At 43.0% G+C, this 22,926-nt stretch overlaps 2 protein-coding genes across 4 annotated transcripts in view; one reads left to right on the top strand and one right to left on the bottom strand.

Annotated features, from left to right (window-relative positions):
* Positions 1-16,245, bottom strand: part of LOC147026092 (uncharacterized) — a 33,058-nt gene extending 16,813 nt beyond the window's left edge. Inside the window, exons 1-3 of the mRNA XM_085881145.1 lie at positions 16,120-16,245; positions 15,830-15,939; positions 457-604 (exon numbers count right to left, since the gene is read on the bottom strand). Coding sequence (XP_085737271.1) covers positions 457-604; positions 15,830-15,939; positions 16,120-16,170 — 309 coding nt within the window. The 5' untranslated portion in view covers positions 16,171-16,245. The remainder of the gene's footprint in view (positions 1-456; positions 605-15,829; positions 15,940-16,119) is intronic.
* The window catches only part of LOC147026089 (T-box transcription factor TBX4-like), a 198,510-nt gene that overhangs the window by 22,368 nt on the left and 153,216 nt on the right, over positions 1-22,926 (top strand). The window contains exon 3 of one of the 3 annotated variants that reach the window (XM_085881135.1): positions 13,150-13,275. The exons of the other annotated variants lie outside the window; for them this stretch is intronic. The gene's annotated coding sequence lies outside the window, so the exon portion shown is untranslated. The remainder of the gene's footprint in view (positions 1-13,149; positions 13,276-22,926) is intronic. 3 annotated transcript variants of the gene reach the window in all.

Genomic DNA, 22,926 nt, shown 5'->3' with positions numbered 1-22,926 from the left:
GGATATGGAAGTTGGTTCTATAGTTGGGAAAAAGAGTAACAACTGAGTAGTGGTGAGCAGTGACCCAGATTTAGGTACTTTCCTTGGAGGGGGGGCTTGATGGTGGACCGTGTGTGCCCTGCAGAAACCTGGGGGGGGGGGAAGAAGGGCAGAGTACAGAAAGAGCAGAGGGTGCAAGACCAGAAAGGAGGCGGTAGAAGACAGAGAGACCACCGACCTGTCTGCAATGACAAAGTGATGGGCCCACATACACTCAGCTTCATCACTGGAGATTCCAATAATCTTGAAGGCCTTGGTTTCCATGATGTCAAGCTGAGCAAGATGCGAGGCAGGGGAGCCAGCCTAGATGGGGGAGCAGTACTCCATGAAAGCCTTGTTTGTGGATAGGAGTTAATCTTATCCCTTATACTCTTTGTATACATGATTATATGGATGGTCCCATACAGACTTTCTCACCTCCAACGGTGGCAGGTCAAAGTCGTCTAGGGTTGCATTTCCTTTGACATTTGAACTTGCACTCACGCATGCACTGGACTTCCCCGCAGTTTGTTGAGCTGTGGGCTGCTGTCTGATTGTTTCAGTGGTATTTGTATCAACCTCATGTCTAGTGGGGATTAATGAATAAAATGCAAAAAGGAGAGAATCATAACCTGTGCAAAGACATGAGTAAGCAAACATTAACAATAATATAAGAAAAGAAAAGAAATTAATTAGCAGCATGTCTCAGTTGTTCGTGTTTGATTCATTCTGTTGTAATAGGGAGATTTTTCAGACCACCATATGGCCTTGACCTTCAACATTTAGGGATAGAGTGTAAATTAAGAAAATTTGTCCCCATATACAATCTATCATACCAAAATATGAAATTTGGTGTCTGTCTGTCTGACTGCAAAAAATTTGGTCGCTACTTATCCACTGTCAACCTAACTTGACAAGAGGATTAAGAGTCACACGATGAAGGTTGTAGCTACTTCACTTGCTCCTCTCCACAAGGGTGTTTTTCCTCTTGGGTGAAATCAGTGTTAAGGTGTATATCCTTGTTATTATAGCTATAACCATGGTGTTTTTCCAAGGCCACTTCTTTTAACAAAACTAATAATAACACTTATAATAATGGCATTATATTAATGTTATTACAAAACAACATTAATACTAATAATATCCCCTCTCCCCAATGGTTTTTTTCTTCCATGTACAAACGTCGTGTCAATGTGTATAAATCGCTTACCGTGGCATTTCGAGCCTAAATATACTGTAATCTATATATGCCAGAGAGGATAATAACATGACCCTTCCTGCTGCTCCCGTAGGGAACGAGTGTGCTTGTCCAGAAAATTCAACATCATGAAATTCAGAGGAAAATTATTCAAATTGTGATCGAAAAGGAGTTTTTTGTTAATTCGGTCGCAATATGAAAAAATAGTAGATATCAAAATAGTAGACAAATCAGATATCTAAAGCACAACTTCAATGCAGGTACACTAATATGAAGCAAAAACATATTCGAAGGCCATGTGGTCTTTGAGATTCAGCATTGGCAAAATTGACCACAAAAAATGCGTTTTGTTGTTTTTTTTGCAAACTGCCATTTGACCTTTACCTTTCTTTAACTCGGTTATTAAAATGCGTTATTACGATGTATATTAAGAGTAAATACAGCTTGCTCTAGGCTATCTAGAGAGGGAAATGTTGTTCCGATCGGACAAACCTTGGTTGAGTTTTGGTGAAAAATGTTAAAATTTCTTCTTCGGTAATGACATTAAAATAAGTCAAGGACAAAAAATTGTCAAACCCACATACTTTGTATTCCCATTACTGATGCAAAATTTAATTCCGAAAGTCCTCCGACATTGGCAGAAAAAATGGAGAAAAACCTAAAAGGTGGTTTTAGTACTCCTCGGGGTCCAAGAAACTCTGTGGTACCATTTAAAAATTAGGGGTGCTAATTGTGGAAACAAACCCTAAAACGACAATAAGACTTACCCTACGCCAGGGGTCTCCAACCTGCGGCCTGCGGTGCCATATTAAGTTTACATTACAATGCGGCCCGCGATACTGCCAATTTGTCAGGGAAAATGATCAAAGCGTTCTGTAATTTTTATTACGATTTTGATTCATACAAGACACATGTGTTTTTAACACGATTATTCATTTATCATATTCGTTGGCAAGAAAAATATATTCAGCACTAATTTTTGTTTAAATTTATGCATATTAATTATATATATATATATATATTTTTTTTTCGGAATTTAGCATCCTTTTATTGGGTGCGGCCCTCCACCCCTCACCACTTTGGTTTTGTGGCCCTCCGCCCAAAAAGGTTGGAGACCCCTGCCCTACGCTATAGCGGAAGGCTGAACCATTAACAAATGACAGTCAAGTCAATGGCGCACCATTGCAAATCACCATGCTTCCCTCCTCAAGCAAAGTTGAAAGATGGCAAAAAAATTCCACCAGGAATGACTCAATGTCAAATTTTGAGTTTAAATTTCTTTTCTCTGTTTTGATGGTCGTGACCCTAAGTCTCCATCCCCTGAGGCAGGAACCGGGGGTTAAATCCCCCCCTCCAAAATCATAACATATTTCATGCGTGCCCCGATGTTGATTACATATCCAGTTTCATTTTTTTTTTAATGTTCAAAAATGTGCCCATAATTGCATTTTTGGGGATTTGACCTTATGACCCCGCCCCAGGGGGCAGAGCCAAAAATGGCACTGCTCTTGCACCTTCTTGCCACGTAGTGATCAGAACTACCAAGTTTGGTGAATTTCTGCCCAACTGTTTAGGAGGAGATAGCATGATGAACATATAGACAGACAGACAGACGGCACTATCCCCCTGTTCTTTTCAAAAAGCGTGGGGATAATAATCACATTCACTATCTTTGAATTTACATTTCACCGGGTCCCTTCACTACCATATGCATATGGTAGTAGACATGTTGTGAACACAATGAACGTCCAAAGTTCCTCAAAGTCCGTGTTTGATCGGGTGCATGTTGTGAATGTCTGTGTAAACAAAATGTTCATCTATAATGTGCATGTCATGCTCAATCATATCATACCTGTAGAATGAAAAAAAAAATGGAAAGGCCCGTCTTATCCACCTGCTGGGTTTACAGACCGAACTAAAGTGACAGCCCAGACCAAAGGCAGGATGTGGCATGTATACCCTTACGTCAATCATTAAATCTCAAAGAAGAAGACATTTAAGAGGACAGGGTCCAAAGCAGGTTTGATCTGTAGTTGGTAGGATGCGGAGAGTGGGTAAGGAGAACTTATTATTTTATACTTAACTTCTCTTAGCCTATTATTTTTATTGATGACAACTTTTCTCTTTCTCTTTCTCTCTTTCTCTCTTTCTTTCTCTCTTTCTCTCTTTCTCTCTTTCTCTCTTTCTCTCTTTCTCTCTTTCTCTCTTTCTCTCTTTCTCTCTTTCTCTCTTTCTCTCTTTCTCTCTTTCTCTCTTTCTCTCTCTTGCCACACACTTGCCTCTGAGCTGTCCAGCCTGGATTTAAATCTCGGGCCAGCTATAAACTGGCATCCCAGTGTCACCCAGGCAGGGAAAGACATCAAGGTGTGCACCGTCCCTCGGATGGACGTTCAACAGGGCGACCTGTATGTCTGCCAGCATTAGTTGGTGGACGTTAAATATCCCACGAAATCCTTCGGGAAGAGTACAGGTGAGCTACTGCCAGCACCCTGAACTTATTACTAATTCCTGCCTGAACCTGCAGAGGGCACTGCATCAGCAGCACGGCCATGGGTTCTGCCAATGATCCTACTCCACAGTCTTGCGCTGCATACAAAAGTAAAAGAAGAATCTAGGTTCTAGCTTCCCTATTTGTGTCCTTGGGGTCTAACCCAGTATGAACCTTACCATTTTATTTAGGATTATTATTAATTTTTTTTTTGTGAAAGTGCAGAATACCAGGAGGATCAATAATGGTCAAAGTAACACTGGCTGAGAGGCAAACACAGTTTTATGTGATATTTCAGGAACTGGGCCTACCACAGCTTTACTGTACTGTACTGTGCAGTAATTCCAAATAAAGGTCCAACTCAAGGGAAGTGATTAGCTTTAAAAAGGAAGGGAAGTCATTAGCTTAAAAAAATTGCCATTATCCATAGTTTTATTGATTACTTGCAAAACGCCAGGTCCCGCCCTCATCCCAACCCTGACCTTGCCTCCTCCCACCCCACTCCCACTCCACCGCTTCCCCTCCTTCCTCCCACCACTTCTTGGCATGATTAATTTTGGGAGCTCAGAGGAGTAGGCAGCCATTACAAAACAGCTCGTGGATTGATTGCCAAGTGGATTAAGCATTCAAGCAAGCACTCCAAGAAACGGTTGATAAGGAACAGCCGGCTTGGCAGGCGATTAGCGATTGTATACAGCGAAGATCAGGAATTCGATGATGAGCGCTTTATCGTAATTATTTTCCTTGCACTCAATGAAGTTGCACTTTATGTACATTCCTTAATCTTTTCTTCACTCAATATAATTCTCCGAAGTAGAAAGAGTTCAGTTTAATGCTTTCTTTGGCAGTTTGTAAATATGGAGAACGAGGAATCACAGCCTTGTTTAAAGTAAATAAGTAAATACGCTTAGTGAAAAGAATCTTAAAATTTTCTTTAAATTCTTAAAATTTTCAGATTTCACTCCCGATTTCAGCAGTTAATGAGTCCATTAGCTCCAATCCTCAAATCTGAGGACATATTTTGATTATATGTTTTCATTAGTCCATGAGAGGTCATCGTGGAAAATTGCCAAGGCTTTTTGAATAGGCCGAAACAAAATGGCAGATTAAAACCCCTGCAAGGTGAACGTGGGCTGAACAAGGGTAAGCCTGTTTTGGCTTTTAATTATCTTCAAGAGAGTTGTTTAACTTTACCCAAGTACCCAGTTTTCATTAATGACTCATGCACTCCCCCTAAGTTCCCTGGGTATACATGCAAAGTTTTGGAATGCAAAGCTTGATGGTTTAGGAGGCATGGAGGAAGCACACACACACACACACACACACACACACAGAGAGAGAGAGACACACACACACACACACACACACACACACACACACACACACTTATAGATTAATTGATTATTGTGATTTAGCATTGTAACCGAAAAAGAACGTTTCATAAAAAAGTCAGAGGTTCAAAATAAACTTAAATTTAATTAGTGGTGGACTTGATGATGTTATTCATTAAAAGTTAGAGCGTCTGCTCAAAAAAAGATAGAGCATGGACATATAGAGAGGTGGGGAGGAGGAAGGGGGAATGGGGAATGGGGGGAGGGGAGGGAGATAGAGAGTGAAGGAGGGTGACAGAGACTGAGGGGGGCGAGAGAGGAGGGAAGGAGAGAAGAGAGGATTGGTGGTGTGGGGAGAAGTTTCCTTCTGTGTCCATCCTGTCCACCCCATTCCTCCCCACCCGATTATTTGTCCAAGTCTCCCTCTATTTTGGCCTTCAGCAGCGCAGTTGGTGTCCCCTTCCCCCACCCCAGTCTCTCTGCTGTTCCTTTTGTCCTGTTGCATCCTGATCCGTTTTCGCTCTTCCACAAGCCTTGAGACTGTAGTATACAAAAAACGTACCCATCAGAGATGGGGAATCCCCCGCCATTGAATGAAAAAGGTCATACATATTCCAGATAATGAGGGAGGTGAATTGGAAACAAGACACCATTTGGTCATCATCTCGAAAAAGTCCCCCAGGGGTGAGGAACGTAGTAACCAAAAATAATTAAAATCAGATAAGCGGTTTTCCATTTATTACAAAAAACATTTTTTTCAAGATGGCCGCCCCAGTCGGCCATCTTGGATTCGGCCACGCACAAAATCAATAGGGTTCTTCCTTTTCAGGTGGTACATGTGTGACCCAAATTTTAAATCGATATGGCAAACAGTTTATGAGTTATCGCACTCACAGCTATAAATGTTGACACCCAGCTGGACGGACGGACGGACGGACAGCCGGACGGACGACCCGGGTGACAACAATATCTCACTTCCGCCACGTGGTGGGGGAGAAGAACTGTTATAGGTTGGCAAGCACTGTGCAGGCTTGGTGGACTGAATGGTCTCTTTCTGTGTTGAAGTTCCTTGGAGGGGAAGTCATCTTTTGTGTAATGTGAACTGTGGTGTCTGTCCATGCGTTCATCTGTCTCCCGTTTACGGCGGCAGCTTCCCGCCTTGCATTTGAAAACCTCAACATTCACTTTTTATATGATAGGAGAATAGGAACGAATAATGTTAATGCCAAATTTTATTTTGCAAGCAGGATAGTCTACATACACTCTTTATAAACAGATCTAACTTCCGCCACCAGATGTTGCACCACCATTTTGCGGTGGGTGGTATAAATTGCTTGACAGAGCTTTGGCTCTGAGTGAAACCAACAATGCAACACAATTAACCTTTTTATGCTCCATGAAATAATTTAAATTGGTAAATTAACTTAAACTTTTCCTGTGCCCAGGATACGTTTCCCTTCATTGGAGACAGGTACGTTTTCTTTGCATTTCTATATTACTAGCAGATATCCTGGTTCCAGCAGGCTGTTACAAGGATTTCCCCCCTCCCTTCCCCAATAGAGTGTGGAGTATTTATGGAGTTTGCTTGGAATGTCCTTTAACCAGCATAATGGCAGGGACCCATGGAAATTCCGCGTAATGTAAATTGTGACCAAGTCCCATACCCCTTTCTTCCCGAAATCCTCAACACCCCAAACCCCTCCCAGCCTCAAGTCCTCAACTCCGAGTCTTCAAACCCATTCCCCACCCCAAGTCCTCAAACCCCCTCTTCCAGTTCTCTGTCCCTCCCTCCCACCCGAACTCTCTGTCCTCTCCTTCCCCTTTCTTCTTCAAATCCTCAATCCCCCCCACACACACACCCTCCAAGCCTCAGCTCTTTCCCAACTCTGTTCCTTCTCTGCCCTCCTCCCCATTCTAACTCTCTCTCCTCCACTCCTCATTTCTTCTTCAAGTCCTAAACCTCCAACCCCGAAACTGCATAATAGTCATTAACTGTTAAGACTGCGAAGGTTTAGTGGGTGAAGTAAATGGATGGAAAGGTAATTATACATTGGACAGAATTGACTGAATAGTTTGTGATTGTTTTTTTTTTTAACTTCTGGTAGGTCTGCGATATCGATATTTTTGCATCAATATATATATATATATATATATATATATATATATATATATATATATATATATATATATATATATATATATATCCTGGTGTGTTGGCGCAGTGGTTAGGGCAGCGGCTTGGGATCCAAAAGGTCCTGAGTTCAAGCCCTGTTGGGCCACTGAATTAATACACCAGGGGGTTGACTCAGCCTGTCATCCTTCCGAGGTCGGCGAAATGAGTACCAGTGTACTGGGCCGGTGTATACCCCAGTTAAAATAGGTGTACCATACCCCTGTGTCATAAGAGGCGACCAGGGTTGCGTCAGGAAGGGCATCCGGCGTAAAACATGTGCCAAATCACTATGCGGATCACACGGATGATCCGCTGTGGCGACCCCTAACGGGAGCAGCCGAAAGAAGAAGATATATATATATATATATATATATATATATATATATATATATATATATATATATATATATATATATATATATATATATATATATATATATATATATATATATATATATATATACACCTGGTGTTGGCGCAGTGGTTAGGGCAGCAGCTTGGGATCCAAAAGGTCCTTAGTTCAAGCCCCGTTGGACCACTGAATTAATACACCAGGGGGTTGACTCAGCCTGTCATCCTTCCGAGGTCGGCGAAATGAGTACCAGTGTACTGGGCCAGTGTACACCCCGGTTAAAATAGGTGTACCATATCCCTGTGTCGTAAGAGGCGACCAGGGTTGCGTCAGGAAGGGCATCCGGCGTAAAACATGTGCCAAATCACTATGCGGATCATACGGATGATCCGCTGTGGCGACCCCGAAAGGGAGCAGCCGAAAGAAGAAGAAGAAGAAGATATATATATATATATATATATATATATATATATATATATATATATATATATATATATATATATATATATATATATATATATATATATATATATATTGTTAAACTTCCGCATGTACTGTCCAGACCCAAGAGCTCTTAAATGAGTCATCATTCAGCATTACACATGCTGTGGTTATGACATTTACATCTTTAAGATACAGTCACGTAACTTGCATTTACATAGGTACTTGGGTTGCACGGTAAAAAAACGATGTATATCCGGGTTCTGGCACATGTTGTGCATTGAAAATGTATGGCGTTCTTGGTATCATGGTGGTGAGCTTCTCCTGGTGTGGGTTTGGGGGTATGTTGGACATCAAACAGCAATGGATTTATTGGCCTCATCGCCGTTACCTTTTGCCTGCGGGCTGGCAGCAGCACTGCCTGACCCCACATCCCAATATACACTTCCTAGTGGCCTTTGGTGGCCTCAAAACTACCTTCAAGGCTAACGTGCACCATGTCCAGATTCTGAAGTACCTATACCCAAAATTTTGGGCCTCTCGGTGCTGCGGCCATGAAAGACTAACGAACAAATGCAACCAAACCCACAAACACTTGAAATTATTTATATTAGCAGGGTACCCGTCTCCGACGGGTTCGTAGATGTCTCACCTCAAATAAGCAATTTGTTGGAGTGTGTATTGGTGGAGACAGGAATTAAATGTAAAGTGATGATGTGGACCATGATAACCGGTACATGTTTAGCTTATAGACAATGGCAGTCTACTCAGAAGAAGAACTATCGTTAGTGATTAAAAATATTGTTACGAATTTGGAATTCGATTGCACACAACATACAGGTTCCTTTAGTCAGCTATGTCGTTAAGTGCTTGTTCCCTAGATAGCTCACCTTCCATTGTTTAAATGTTTAGAAATCGATTAGATGCGCTGCGGATCGATTTAATAGTTAGGGAACGAAACAATGGAGATGTCTCTCCCCCTCTTCTGCGAAGAGGAAGAAGAGCCCTTCCGTCCCGTGATTCATGATGTCAACAACTCCCTCCCACCCGTGGTTGAGCGGGGGATGGATCACGAGGGCATGAGTCACGCCAGGTGCGGGCGTGGGGGAGGAGGCAGAGAAGGATAAAGAGGAGATCCTTTCTTTGTTTGTGTTCGGACTGGGGGGGGGGCTGCATCGTTCAGCAGGCCGTCGGATCCTGCTTGGCTTGGGTTAGGGTTGAGGCCTTCGGAAGCTTTTTGCTTCTGCAGAAGAGTTGTTCAGCAGAGCTTCGGGTCCTGCTTGGCTCCGTAGGCTTTTTGGAGAGCTGATTTGTTTGGAAGAAAGTTGAGCCGGTCGCTCGGCTTGAGCTGCGAATGGTGGCTTGTTCTTCTTCTTGGTTCGTGGAGCTCTTTGTTCTCCGATTGGTTCCCGGCTTGGTGCGACTCATCGACCTCGTCTTGGAGGTGGTTTCTCGGGGAAGCGACGCATCGACGGGAAGGATCGGCGCCTCGTCTCACCAGCACGTGTTAAGAAGCGCGGGAGGATTCACGGGAGCTCGGGAAGGATCGCGGCTCACGGCGATTGGATCTAGCTCGCTCTCGCTGTAGCCTGGGTCAGAGCAACTTGAAGACCACACGAGGTGGAGAGGTTCGAGATAGGTTCTGGGTTTCAGCTCACCTGTCCTCCGAGCTGGAGCTCGTTTAAAAGGCCTCAGCCACCATTTCTTGGGTGTGTGTGTGTGTGTGTGTGTGTGTGTGTGTGTGTGTGTGTGTGTGTGTGTGTGTGTGTGTGTGTGTGCGTACGTGTGTGCTGGGCCCGTCTAATAAGTAGGAAATTGTTAAGTGTTTTGTGTGCTGCAAATCTTTGCATTGCATTTCGTATAGTCGGAATAGTTCTGCTCTTATGTGCTTCCCTAGTTCCCCATTATTATTAATAAATACCCCAATTGTTAAATGTTTTCAGCTCGTCGCGTCGATTCTTTCATTGACTGAGCATTTCGTGTGTTCGGAGTTAGAAAGCCGTTGGTTTACCATAAAAGGGGGACATTTGGACCGACAGTTCTCGGCGATTAAGCTGCTCGGAATCTCGCACGGACAAGCTCGCCTCGGCGGTTTGTTCTGTACGAGTTCCGTCGAGGGTGGAATACCTCGGTAGTTGGATCACGTGGGTATTTCGGTACGTTGAAGATTGGCAATCGACCCTACCCCACGTGGTCTGCCCATTGGTGTATTTTGGTTCTTGTACAAGGACCCGTCAACTCGGACTTATCCGGGCAGCAATCTATATTCCGGGCGATCGGTCGGGCCGACTCGACTTGCGGCTCCATTCAGAGCGGTCGGTTCACGGCTGACACACCAGCGCCGTAACAATATACATATATATATATATATATATATATATATATATATATATATATATATATATATATATATATATATATATATATATATATATATATACATATCGTGCATAGTACAATACTTGCAAAATCCAAGTAAACAATAGTTGCCATGGAAACAGAAATTTGGTAATTTCGATAAATTTGATCTATCAAGTATTTTACGTGATTGAATGTTGTACATAACAAATTTGGTTGATGCATTTTCTAATTGCCGCCTAATCGGTGTTTTACACGTTTTGGATGGCATTGACCTTGACCTTTGACGAATTTTGACCAGATTTTATACACCATATACTACATATGCATACAAATTACCTGGATAAGTTTAAATCTGATATCTTGAAAAATTCCTGAGGTTCGGCCACCATGAAATCACAAAAAAATCTCATTTGATTATAATGGGGTGAAATCATTGTCATGGACACCATTTTTTATTTTTTCAGGTGGAGTTTTTTTATGCCACGTGAGGCTTTTGTCTTTTCAACAAAGAGTGAAGAACTGGAGATGAGAGTTGGGATGATTGACAAAAGATTTTCTTGCGTATGGCAGCTTGGCTGCTTGGTAGCTGTCATTTTGTTGGGGTGTGACTATGCCGCTGATGTTATGCCCCTATTCCAATACATTGATACTCATTTCGCTGACCTTGGAAGGATGACAGGCTGAGTCAACCCCACCTGGTATTGAGTTAGCAGCCAACGGGGCTCAAACTCAGGACCCTAAGATCCCAAGCCAGTCACCCTAACCACGAAGCCAACACCAGACTACTGACGAGAGATTATATGACTGGAGATGAGAAGGTGCACCATTATGATCATGAGAGTAAAAGACGGTCAATGAAGTACCACCACAAAGGACTCATCTCCGTCAGATTTACATCTCTTCCCCAAATTTAAGGAAAACCTGTGTAAGGAAAACATTTTCCTTCCGATGACGATGTCAGGGCCGCTGTGAATTACTGGTTTGATCAGCAGAACACAAAGTTCCATCATGATGTTATCACAAAACTGCTTGAACGTTGGGAGAAAGTGTGGACTGCAGTGATGATTATGTTGATAAATAAATTTTCACCATGGAAAAATAAAGATTAATGTTAGTATCTGTCTGTGTTTCATTCGAATATATTTTCCTATTTTGGAGAAAAGAATAAGAGGCTTTACTTTTCAACACTCCCTCATGAATAATAGTTTAACATGAGCAAATTTGAAATCTTCTGGCACAATGTTCGTAAGAAATGGACGAGTTAGTAATATGAGTAATTGTTATTTAGTTCGGTATCGCCATCTTTCAAAAACTTTGCTGAAATGTTTTCAGGGCCGGTGGTCTTGCTTGTGTTTAAACTACTTAACTCTTTGAGTCGATGGTCCTCTGTGATAGCAGATTGGTTTAAAACAGTTAGGAATAACCCCTTCATTACCTTGGCCACCGAGGGTAGACGGAGGTTATGTTTTCACCCCGGTGTGTCTATTAGTCTGTCTGTTTTTCTGTCTGTGAGCAGGATATCTCAAGAAGTTGTGGATGGATTCGGACGAAACTTGGTGGACAGGTCGGGTGTGTGACGAGGACAAATTGATTAGCTTTTGGTGAAGATCCAGAACCAGATCCAGATACAAGAATTTTTAATGTTTAGCCGCGTCTCGCGTAGCGAGACTTTTATATACAGGATCCGGATCTCCTGAAATACTAAACACCTGTACACATCCTCGCATAGACGGGTGCCTTTTGAGAGTGTCTATCATGAACTTTTAAATATATTCGGACATTTTCTTTAAAATTTCGAAAAGTTCACGTTACTATTTAAAGATTATTCCATTTAAAGTATTGTAATTTCGTAAATACACTATTTTCTCGTTCTGAACGACGATCGTCCATGACGGGTCTCGCTATTGGCTGCATCAAGGCACGTGACGAAATATCAGAAGTTGTTGTTTTTTTTTCTTCTTGTTCTTGTTCTTCTTATTCTGGTGAAGGCAAAACCTTTAGGACGCGGCTCTTGGGCACATTTGTCCTTGTTTTAAAAATGATTCTTCACGATTGAGAGGTGGGGCCAAAACGATACACGTAGAGCACGACATTTCAAAAGGTTGTGGACGGATTTGGACGAAACTTGGTGGATGAGTTTTGTTGGTGATAAGAACAAGCCAATTTGATTGTGGTTAAGGCCCGGATGCAGATCTGGCCTATCAGTGGGATGCAAAACTTAAATTGTTTCAGCCTGGGAGAGCCCTGAGGTATATGCTCTACTGAGTGCCGTTCTAGTCTAAATAGTAATTGTCAGTTAAAATCTAGATTTTGTAAGCGTTGGTAAATTCCTGTAAATGAACGATTATAATTGATGGTTACATATTATAAGTTTTGTTCAGCACGGATCGGTAAATTGTAATATAAACTGCTTGATGTAATGAGCTAATTTGAACTGTAGATGGCAGTATTGTACTGTAAACTGCCTGGTGAGATTCGTGTAGATACTGGAACATTCTCAGATGAAACATCCAGTATGGACGAGAATCACATTTGCTGGAAGACACAGGATTGTGCTGTGATACTATATAAACCCATGAGAGGGGATGTGTAGAAAAATGGGTGACATGTGACGAGAAGTGCGTTTTGATCATCCCGTGTTCGATTGAACTATGATAATTGAATAAGGTGTTAATGTCCGGAGCAGTTGTTAACGTGTGGAGCTGATTATAATCAGGTTGATCAAAACTCGATGAGATTGTGTGTCGGGAAATAATTCCTTTGAGCTCTTGAAATCATTCTGGACAGGCCAGTGTAAGAGAGAGGACACCGCATCGGGAATTGAAGGATTGACAGCCTCGAAGGACAAAATGAACACGCTGGGTTCGGCACCATAAACAACATACGTACACCAAAGGGAAGGAAACCTCCGAGGTGCGTATATCACCCCACCCCACGACAGTAATGATTGTAGAACTTTGAATAAATGTCATATTTCGGTGCCTGTGGGAAGCTTGCCAACCCGTGCAGAACAGACACGAGTAAAAATAAATATTTAAGTAATTGTCAACTGTTGAGGAGTCAAAGCACAATTATTCGTCAATATTAAAGGACAACTTCAGATTGGTGTTTGGTTTTAGAACTATAACTAAGAGATTTAATTTGATGCCACAGTTTTTTTTCTGTGCTAATCCATTTTGTTGCTGAAATACATAGCTTTGGCTTGCCTAAGATCTCTTTGAACTTTCTTCCAAGCTTTGGAAAAATACATCTCTGTGCCAGAGTTTTTTTATTTATTTTATCTATTTATTTAGCAGTTCATCTCTGTGCCTAGTAATCTCCAGAAGGTGGTTGATGTAGCTGCTTTTCATTCCTAACCAGAAAATTCTATAAATGAGAGGAGGTTCTTAATCTATATTATAAGAGGTGTGTGTGTGTGTGTGTGTGTGTGTGTGTGTGTGTGTGTGTGTGTGTGTGTGTGTGTGTGTGTGTGTGTGTGTGTGTGTGTGTGTGTGTGTGTGTGTGTGTGTGTGTGTTGGGTTGTTGAAATAGGTGACCCTTATTGTCAGTAATTCTGTCTGTTTGTTTGGATGTTTGTTCGTTTGTCATCAGCATAATTGGTAGTAAACGTGGGCGGATTTTGACCAAACTCGGGTGGTAGGTACATCTTATGACCTAGTGCTTTGGAAATTGTGATGGTTGCGAGGGACGCTTTGGTTCCCTAGCAACAACTGAAAAACCTTCAAAATCGGTACCGCGAAATCAATTCCGAAAGCCATTATCCCACATAGGGTTATGAAATTTGGCACGAATGATCTACAGGTGATGTTCTATCAAATATATTCCGGTTTTTGTGATGTATGGAATACTTTACCCGCAGCGCCCCCTACAGTACGCGCGCGAAAATTGGCGAAAATTGAAGGCCCCTTAGCGACCAGGTGAGTGCATCGATACGAATGAAACTTTGCAGGTTCATGGTACTCAACGAGTACTACAACTTTGCCTCAGAACATATTGACCGATTTCGCTTAGGTCAGGGGTCAAAGGTCAATTAGTGCAAAAATCGGTAATATGCGAGAGCTGGAGGTGCCTTCGTGCCAAATGCTACTCCTCTTAGGGTTATGGTCGGATGGTCATGAAAATTCGCACTAATCGTTTGGAATACATTGTGCACAAACGATCGAGGCGGATTTTCGATTTAGATCTTTGTTCACCCACAGCACCCCCTTGAACTTTGGGGATTTCCTATTGCAAACCACATTTTCGGTACTTTTCATTCAAATGGATACAGAGTAGTTATCAGTCGATGGAACTGGATGAGATTTGATAAGCATAATCTTAAGGTGATTCCCTATCCGTCTCTGACATCCATTTTGCTCTCTATCTTATAGTTTCCATGTTCGGCGACCCATCGCCGCATACCGGTGTGTGTGTGTGTGTGTGTGTGTGTGTGTGTGTGTGTGTGTGTGTGTGTGTGTGTGTGTGTGTGTGTGTGTGTGTGTGTGTGTGTGTGTGTGTGTGCGTGCTTTCCAGTGACTCGGTTCTGCTCACTGGGCACTTTTAACTTGCCGTTGTCGGAGTGAAATCTGCAATTCAAATTGTTTTGTTTGTTTTTTAAACATAATTTTCAGCATTTAAAGGAAAGAGTGGGTATTCCAAAATGGTTAACCATAATTGTTCTGTTTCTCACTGAGAAACAGACTTGTGGAAATATAGGAATACGAGAAATATCCGTGGATGAGAGGTGTCGAGTTCCTATTATTTCCTGTTAATATAGGTGAGCGTCAACAGTTTTACACACACACACACACACACACACACACACACACACACACACACACACACACACACACACACACACACACACACACACACACACACACACACACACACACACACACACACACACACACACACACACCCTTTTTGTAATAGATGCAAAAATCTAATATAATTTATCTTGTGGCTTGTGACACCAGAACCAAACAATCAATATACTGTATTTAAAACAATACTCGCACCACCCCCACCCCTCCGACAGACACACCCCAGGTTTCTCTCAGGTACTTTTCCAAGTATTCTCAACTTCTTTTAAAAGTTTTGTCAGCCATTTTAGGGATCAAACACCGTCACACACATGAAACCTAAAGGTCGCTATTTCTAGGGGGGGCTCTGCACATGTGCACTGAGCATTCCGAGGCCGTTTACATCATTTCTAAAATCCCATATTGTTAGTAAAGAATAAAAAAATAGCGACAAGGGTTAGATAGACACAGAAAAAATATTTTAAAAGAGAACACATTTCTGCCAAACTCTTTATGTAGTGTCGATACGTCATGCATAAGATGCTGACCACTCACAGCTGCTTATTTAACGTGCGACTCCATACTCGGTTAAGAATGTCTGTACGAACTTAGGCCATGCGGACAAGGCAATATTATTTAAACGATGACAAAGTATAATGATTGCAAAGATGAGACATTATTACCTTGAACGATTTGCTGTGGAGGACTCCAAGCTGCCTTCTGTTTGAACAAGATCATCGACATCGTTTGAACTCTGACCCCACAGTCCACCAGAGAAGTCTTGAAACCATACCTGGAAACAGAATCTAAGTTATAAGGAGGGTTTTAAGGTTACAAGCAAGAAGAATAAAAAAAATGGGTATTACTAAAGCATGTACAGATCATGCCTCTCTCTTTAAACTTCTATTGTTTATGGTTGAACTCGAGGTTTGGTTGAAAACCAAAAATCCGATTGCAGATATAATACTCGTACCATAAAACGTTGCCATAAACGGTAGAGGTTGGGGCATATATTATATGCCATAGAGAGGGAGAGGGATGGAGATAGAGGAGAGGAGCGACACCGTGACAGCTATGGATGTGTACTGGTATGGTAGTTTAATGGAGAGAGAAAAAGGGAAGTTTAAAGAGGAAGTTGTGGTTATGGCAGGAAGTGTGGGAAGCCAAGTCGAGTCAGCACAGGCAGTGGGGGGAGGGGTGGAGGGATGGAATGAGTTTAGTAGCAAGTGGAAAATGAGAGAAAGCAAGCCTCAGCTTTGTAGTTAAAGATTAGACATCGATTCAAAAAACATTTACTAAGGTACCACAAAGGAGGTTGTTGGGCAAGGTGAGGGCTTGTGGAGTGGCTGTGAGAGTTGATAAATGGATGGAAACTGGCTCAGTGATTGGAAGCAAAGAATGGTTGTAAGTGGGAGGATGTCTTGATGAGAGGATACAAGTAGTGTGGTACCTCAGGGATCAGTACTAGGACCATTACTATTCATAATCTACATCAATGATTTGGATTGTGGAGTTCAGAGTAGGCTTTTTTGAAATTTCCAGATGACACTTAGCTTGGAGGTAAGGTAGTTAGCAGAGAGGGTAGTGATCAGATTCAAGAAAGTCGAGCTACCTTAATAAATTGGGCAAAAAATTCACAGATGCAATTTAATATCAAGAAATGTAAAGTGATTGGGATAGGTAAGAATAATGAAAATCGAGATTACATGATGCAAGGTGCAATTTTGGAGCATGACCAACAGGAGAAGGATCTGGGGGTGGTAAGAGATACGGGGGGGGGGGGGGTAACCATACAGAGCAGTGCCAGATAATTATAGGTAAATCAAACAGTGTTTTAGGTTGCATTCATAGGGGGATAAATTACAAATCGGAAGAGGTAGGTTTACCTCTGTACAGGAAGTTGGTGAGGCCTCCTCCAGAATATTGTGTCCAGTTTTGCTGACCACAACTTCGGAAGGACATAGCTGGCATAGAGAGGATTCAGCGCAGAACCACTATATTGATCCTGGGCCGAGCTAGACTAAGCTATGAGGAGAGGCTGAAAGAGACTTTACATTAGACAAGTTTCGAGACGGCGATGCTTCACGAGCAATGTACATGGTTCGCCTTTTTTATTTTTTGACCTTCGAGGGGATGCCACGGGCAAACTGGCGGGAATCGGGGAAAAACGTAACTGATGAAAGTTGTAGTACTCGAAGAGCACTACTTGCATACCAACTTTCATTCGAAACAGTTGAAAGCCATCGGAGCTCGATGCCCAATTTATTGTTTTTTTTTGACATTTTCTAAGTTCGTGACCTTGTGACCTTGACCTTGGGACGAAAATAAAAAATCGAGCTCCGTGGGGCTATGCAGGTGCCATTGGGCTAATGAAATACCGAAACCCCTGCCAGATTCGACAAACCCCCTCGGAGAAGATGTAACTTGAAATCGGCTACCCCCTAAAAACACGTTTTATGGGCGTGGCTCCGCCCATAATGGGCGCAGCACGCCCGTTCTCCGGAAAACACAACTAGATCATGATACAAACCTCCCACCCAAATTTTATTTGGGACAGACAGACAGACAAGCCGGTAGGCGGACATGGGTAGTCGACTACCCAATAGAACCTGACGCGATGGGCCCGTTTGATGGGGAATGACCTGAGGATTAAGCACAAGAAAATTCATGATTCTCGCTTCAAGGGTTAATGCTGCAGATTGTATTTTCGTTAAAATACCCCCACATTTAGAGGTTTTTCAGCCGTTGCTAGGCAACGGAGGGGTCCATAGCAACGGTTCTTTCTCACACATAACTAGGACATACCATGAACCTACCATACCAGTTTCATGTATATATGACTCATAGTCTCTGAGATAATGAACTTCGTTTTTTTATTGTTTTCGACCAGGGTTCATTCAAAGTCTATCTTCTCCGACAGTTTTCATAGGATCCGGCTGGAAATTTTTGACAATATGGCTGAATGTACTGCCCATAGTCGCTCGGGGCCCGATTTTTGATTTTCGAAAAAATTAATGTTTTATGATTTTTCAAAAAATTCAAAGTCCCGTTGCTCGGCAACGGTGGTGTACATAGCAACGGTTCTCATTTGCACACAACTAGGTCATGGTATGAACCTACCAACCAAGTTTCATTGAAATTGCCATTGTATTAATGGAGCACTGGACTGAACAGAGGGACAGAGGGACAGACAGACAGACAGACAGACAAACATATCGATGGAAAAAGTGATAATAAGGGTAGAACAAATTTCAAAAAAAAAATTTCCACTCGATCGACTACCCAACATACCATGGACCTACCATACCAGTTTCATGTATATCTGACTCACAGTCTCTGAGATAAAACGAACTTCGTTTTTTTATTGTTTTCGACCAGGGTTCATTCAAAGTCTATCTTCTCCAACAGTTTTCATAGGATCCGGCTGGAAATTTTTGACAATATGGCTTAATGTACTGCCGACAGTCGCTCGTGGCCCGATTTTTTTTTTATTTTCGAAAAAATAATTTTTTTAATGATTTTTCAAAAATTTCAAAGTCCCGTTGCTAGGCAACGGTGGTGTCCATAGCAACGGTTCTCATTTGCACACAACTAGGTCATGGTATGAACATACCAACCAAGTTTCATTGCAATCGCCATTGTATTAACGGAGCACTGGACCGAACAGACAGACAAACATATCGACGGAAATACTGATAATAAGGGTAGAACAAATCTCAAAAAAAAAAATTGAAATTTTTTTTTTTTGACTCGATCGACTACTCAACACACCCATAACGAATATAGTGGTCACTTACTGACTCGTGAACCAAAAGGAGAAGATTGTGAGGTGGATCTGATGTGGTTGTTTACGACATCGAAGGGTATTGACAAAATAAGTGCAGAATAATTTCTCAGAAGAATGAACACTGACGGGACAAGAGTAAAGAAGTGGAGAGTTACGGTGGTAGTAAGGCCGGGATCTTGCACTCAGAGAGTGTGAATGCATGGAATGGTCTCCCTGCAAGGACTGACCTTTTAAAATCAAGTTGGATTGATATCTGGAAGTAGTGGGGATGGAGAAGTACGAAGAAGTTGCTGTGATTGCACAGGCTTGATGGGACCAATGGCCTCCTCCTGCATTGAACTTCCTCGCATGGAGAGAAAAAAAGAAAGTAAAAGTTGCTTAAAATGAATCACTTCCGGTTGCAATGGTGGATGAAATCTGAGCTCTCCTTTTCCACCTCACTAAAGCTGAGTTTTCCGAACCGGATTTGTCGTGTTTTTATGTTGTGCCTTGTCGAGGTGTTGCTGTTGTGTCCGTGCAATATTTAATGTTAATTTGTTCACTGTTTTTACGATTCATTTGGTATTGTTCAAGGCCTGACATGGCCTATCCTCGGATAGAAAATGAGAACATTATTTGTCTCCATGTTCCTCGTTTTGTTTCCTTCTTCCCGGGTATTTCTTCTTCGTTTTTACCTCCTCAACATTATCCCATTTCCTTTCCTCGCTTCAAATTTTTTTTTTTTTTAAACTAAACTTCACTTTTCACGTCATAACGATTCTCATTTCAACTGGATTTTTTTATGCTTCTGGTTCTACATTTTCCCCCTGCTCCCCTCTTTTCTCAATATCTCCATAATGAATCCACATTAAATATAAACACTTCGTCGTCCTTTAAAAGCGTTTATAATAAATTTAAGAATGCATTTCAACGCTTGGATCTCCTTCAGAAATGCTATACATGTTTTCCTTCGACACCATGATATACCTCTTCTTTTAATTCACAAAGATTATTTTTCAGAGGTGTTTGTCCGCTCGGCACTTGGTCCACCAACCATCCCCCTGCACGTAGAGCGCAGCGTTTCTCCGTGCATTCAACAAGGGATCTTACCTCCCATACCATGATCTTTATCTCCATTTTTCAAAGTTGGGAATCTGGAATTGGAATAAGCATCCACCCCCACCCCACTCACTCAAAGCCTCATGTCCCCCTCTTTTTACATTCCTCCTCACCCTCACCCTCTCAATGCTTCCCCCTCACCCCTCTCAAACCCTCCCATGCACCCCACACTTTCAACCATTCCCTTGCACCCAGAGTGGGGGGGGGCATGCGGAGTAACTACCCCAGGGCCCAGATCTAATAGGGACCCATAATTATTCCTTCAAGATTTTTGTTTCATAGAATGATTGATTGTGATGAGAAAACACTAGGGGGACCTTTATTTTGTGTCTCCCTCCAAGCCACTCAAGGTGATTCCCTGGCATGCCATTGCCATGGAGAGTAACACCCCCTCATAAAATAAACAACTGTAGGGACAACTTACATAATGTCAACGTAATGACGTAAATGAATACAGGAGTGTTGGCCACTCCCCCATGCAGATAAAATGGGTTAAGAAACAATCCGCATATAGGAATAATTGAATAACACCCAAATTTCCCTTAAACATGGCATGTGTTTCTGATGATGAAAATAAGGTTATTTAAAAAAAACTAAATTGAAGGAGGCCTGGATGATGGGGTGTCTGGCGACTAACCCGTCTCCCCCACCAGGTTTCTTGGTGAAGAGGGTGTTTGGATATGGACACCCAGTAGGATTAAAAACAAAACCTGTCAAAGGGCGGAGGAGCTCCTTGTGAGCCAACGGCCATCCATATCTCGTGCCCAACTGTGTTTGCGGATGTCCTTCTGCAGTTGGGTTACTTCTTATGAGGAGGTTGGTGGCAGGATTTGCACTCCGGCCACCATAAAACCCTTCATTTCACAAAACATTTGAGAAGCATAAAAAAAATCTGAAAACCCACTCCGTGGGAGAACCTCCTGTGCAGCTGGGGAATGCTTCCCAGGGCAGCTCAACAGATGACGGGATTGGGGCAAAGCCTTTGGGACCCCCAATCTTTGATGATAGGAGGGAAACCACGGGGTAACGTTCCTGGGTCAGATTGTAGGAGAGTGTGGCGGGGTGGTGCTGAGGTGTCATCCACCAGACGGCAGTCTCCTTGGGTTAACCTGAGGCGGTACCTTCGGGTGGGTGCCTGGAATGTCCTATCCCGAAGAAATGATGATCACCTGTCTCTCTTATCATCTGACCTCAAGCATTTAGTCATCGGTATTGCAGCACTCTCGGAGGTTCGGGGACCGGATTGTGGCGAGAACATGGCGGGTGATTACACCTACTATTGGTCTGGTCGCTCTGATGGTTACCATGCCCAAGGTGTAGCTGTGTCCAATAAGCTGACTCCAATAATAATTGAGGTAACACCGGTCAATGAACGTATTATGAGACGAAGGATTCGTCACTCTTTGAGTGTCATTTCCCTGGTCTCTGTATATGCTCCGACTGATCGAGTGATCTCACCGTGAAGGACGCATTCTATGCCACGCTTGAGTCTGTGGTTGATCAGTGCCCCAGGCGAGATACACTTCTAGTCTTAGGGGATTTCAATGCATCGACTGGAACTAATAGGGATGGCGATGAGATGTGTGTTGGTCCCCATGGGTCTGGAACTATGAACCTGAATAGCACCAAGTTCCTTAATTTTGCAAGAAGTCATGGACTTCGGGTGGTTAGTTCATGGTTTCAGCACCCACAAGCTCATCGCTGGACTTGGTATTCCAACGCTGGCGGTGTGGCAAGGGAGATTGACCATGTGCTCATTGATAGTTTCTGGAGGATGATCCAGAACTACAGGGACTACCGGAGTGCTCAATTCCTCAACACTGACCACTGGCTTGTTGTCGCAACTCTGAAGTTGCACCATAAATCCAGGAGAATGATACCATCCCAGCCGAGGCTGGATGTTGGCAAGCTCAAGGATGAGAGGGTAGCTGAGGAGTTTGCGAACAGTCTGAGTGGACATTTGGGGGGTCTGGCTGCTTTGGGAGATCTTGAAGAGTTGTGGAGTGCCTTCAAGACCACCAGCCTTGATGTTGCCGGTGGATGTCTTGGAACTCACCATAGGGCGAAGAAGAATTTTGTCTTTCAAGGGACACTAAATACCATTGACCAGAGTCGTAGGGACAGGCCGAATGGCAGTGCTGAGCTGTTCAGGGAGCTGAGGTGTAAAACTGTGTGTGCGCTAAGGGTGGACAAAAAGGCCTATGCGCAAGGAATCTGTGAGGGGGTAGAGCATCACCTGTAGTTCAGTGATTCTTGTCCTGCTTACAGGGGAATTTGCGCATTGCGTTCGTCCAAGCCCATCCCTCAGTGTACTGAAGTTAGAGAGGAGAGTGGTAGGCTCTTGACAAAGGAGTCCGAAGTGAAGGCCCGCTGGGCCAGTTACTTTGAGTGGTTGTGCCAGGCTGATCCACCAGCTGTTGAGTTGCACATCAGGGGTGTCACAGTCCCCGTTGCTGACCCTCCAATCAACTGTGGTCCACCTTTGTTTGTGGAAACACAGGCTGCGGTGAACCGGTTGAAATGGGGTAAAGCTCCAGTGATCTGTGGCATCCATGCTGAAGTTCTGAAGGCTGGTGGAAATGCTGTACTTGTGTTGCTGCATGCAGTACTGTGCTCAACACAGGCATCATCCCAACTGACTGGAAGAGGGGCTTTGTTGTCTCTGGAAAGGGAAGGGTGATCGCCGGAACTGCAACAACGACCGAGGGGTGATGTTGCCCTCAATGGTTGGCAAGGTCTTTGCTGGCCAGACGGAGGCCCCTGGAGTACCTGTGGAAAGTGGACGCAGTGATGCGATGCTCTGGCGCATGCTCCCATACCTGACCTGACCTGACCTGACCTGACCTGACCTCCACTTCATATTGTCTCAGAACCCATTCTGGCTCTTGGCGGCCC

Source organism: Eptatretus burgeri, chromosome 5, assembly GCF_056783735.1.
Source record: "Eptatretus burgeri isolate ZD-2024b chromosome 5, Ebu_testis_v1, whole genome shotgun sequence".
In the NCBI taxonomy this organism is placed as follows: Eukaryota; Metazoa; Chordata; class Myxini; order Myxiniformes; family Myxinidae; genus Eptatretus; species Eptatretus burgeri.
This window is presented reverse-complemented; position numbering and strand designations above follow the sequence as displayed.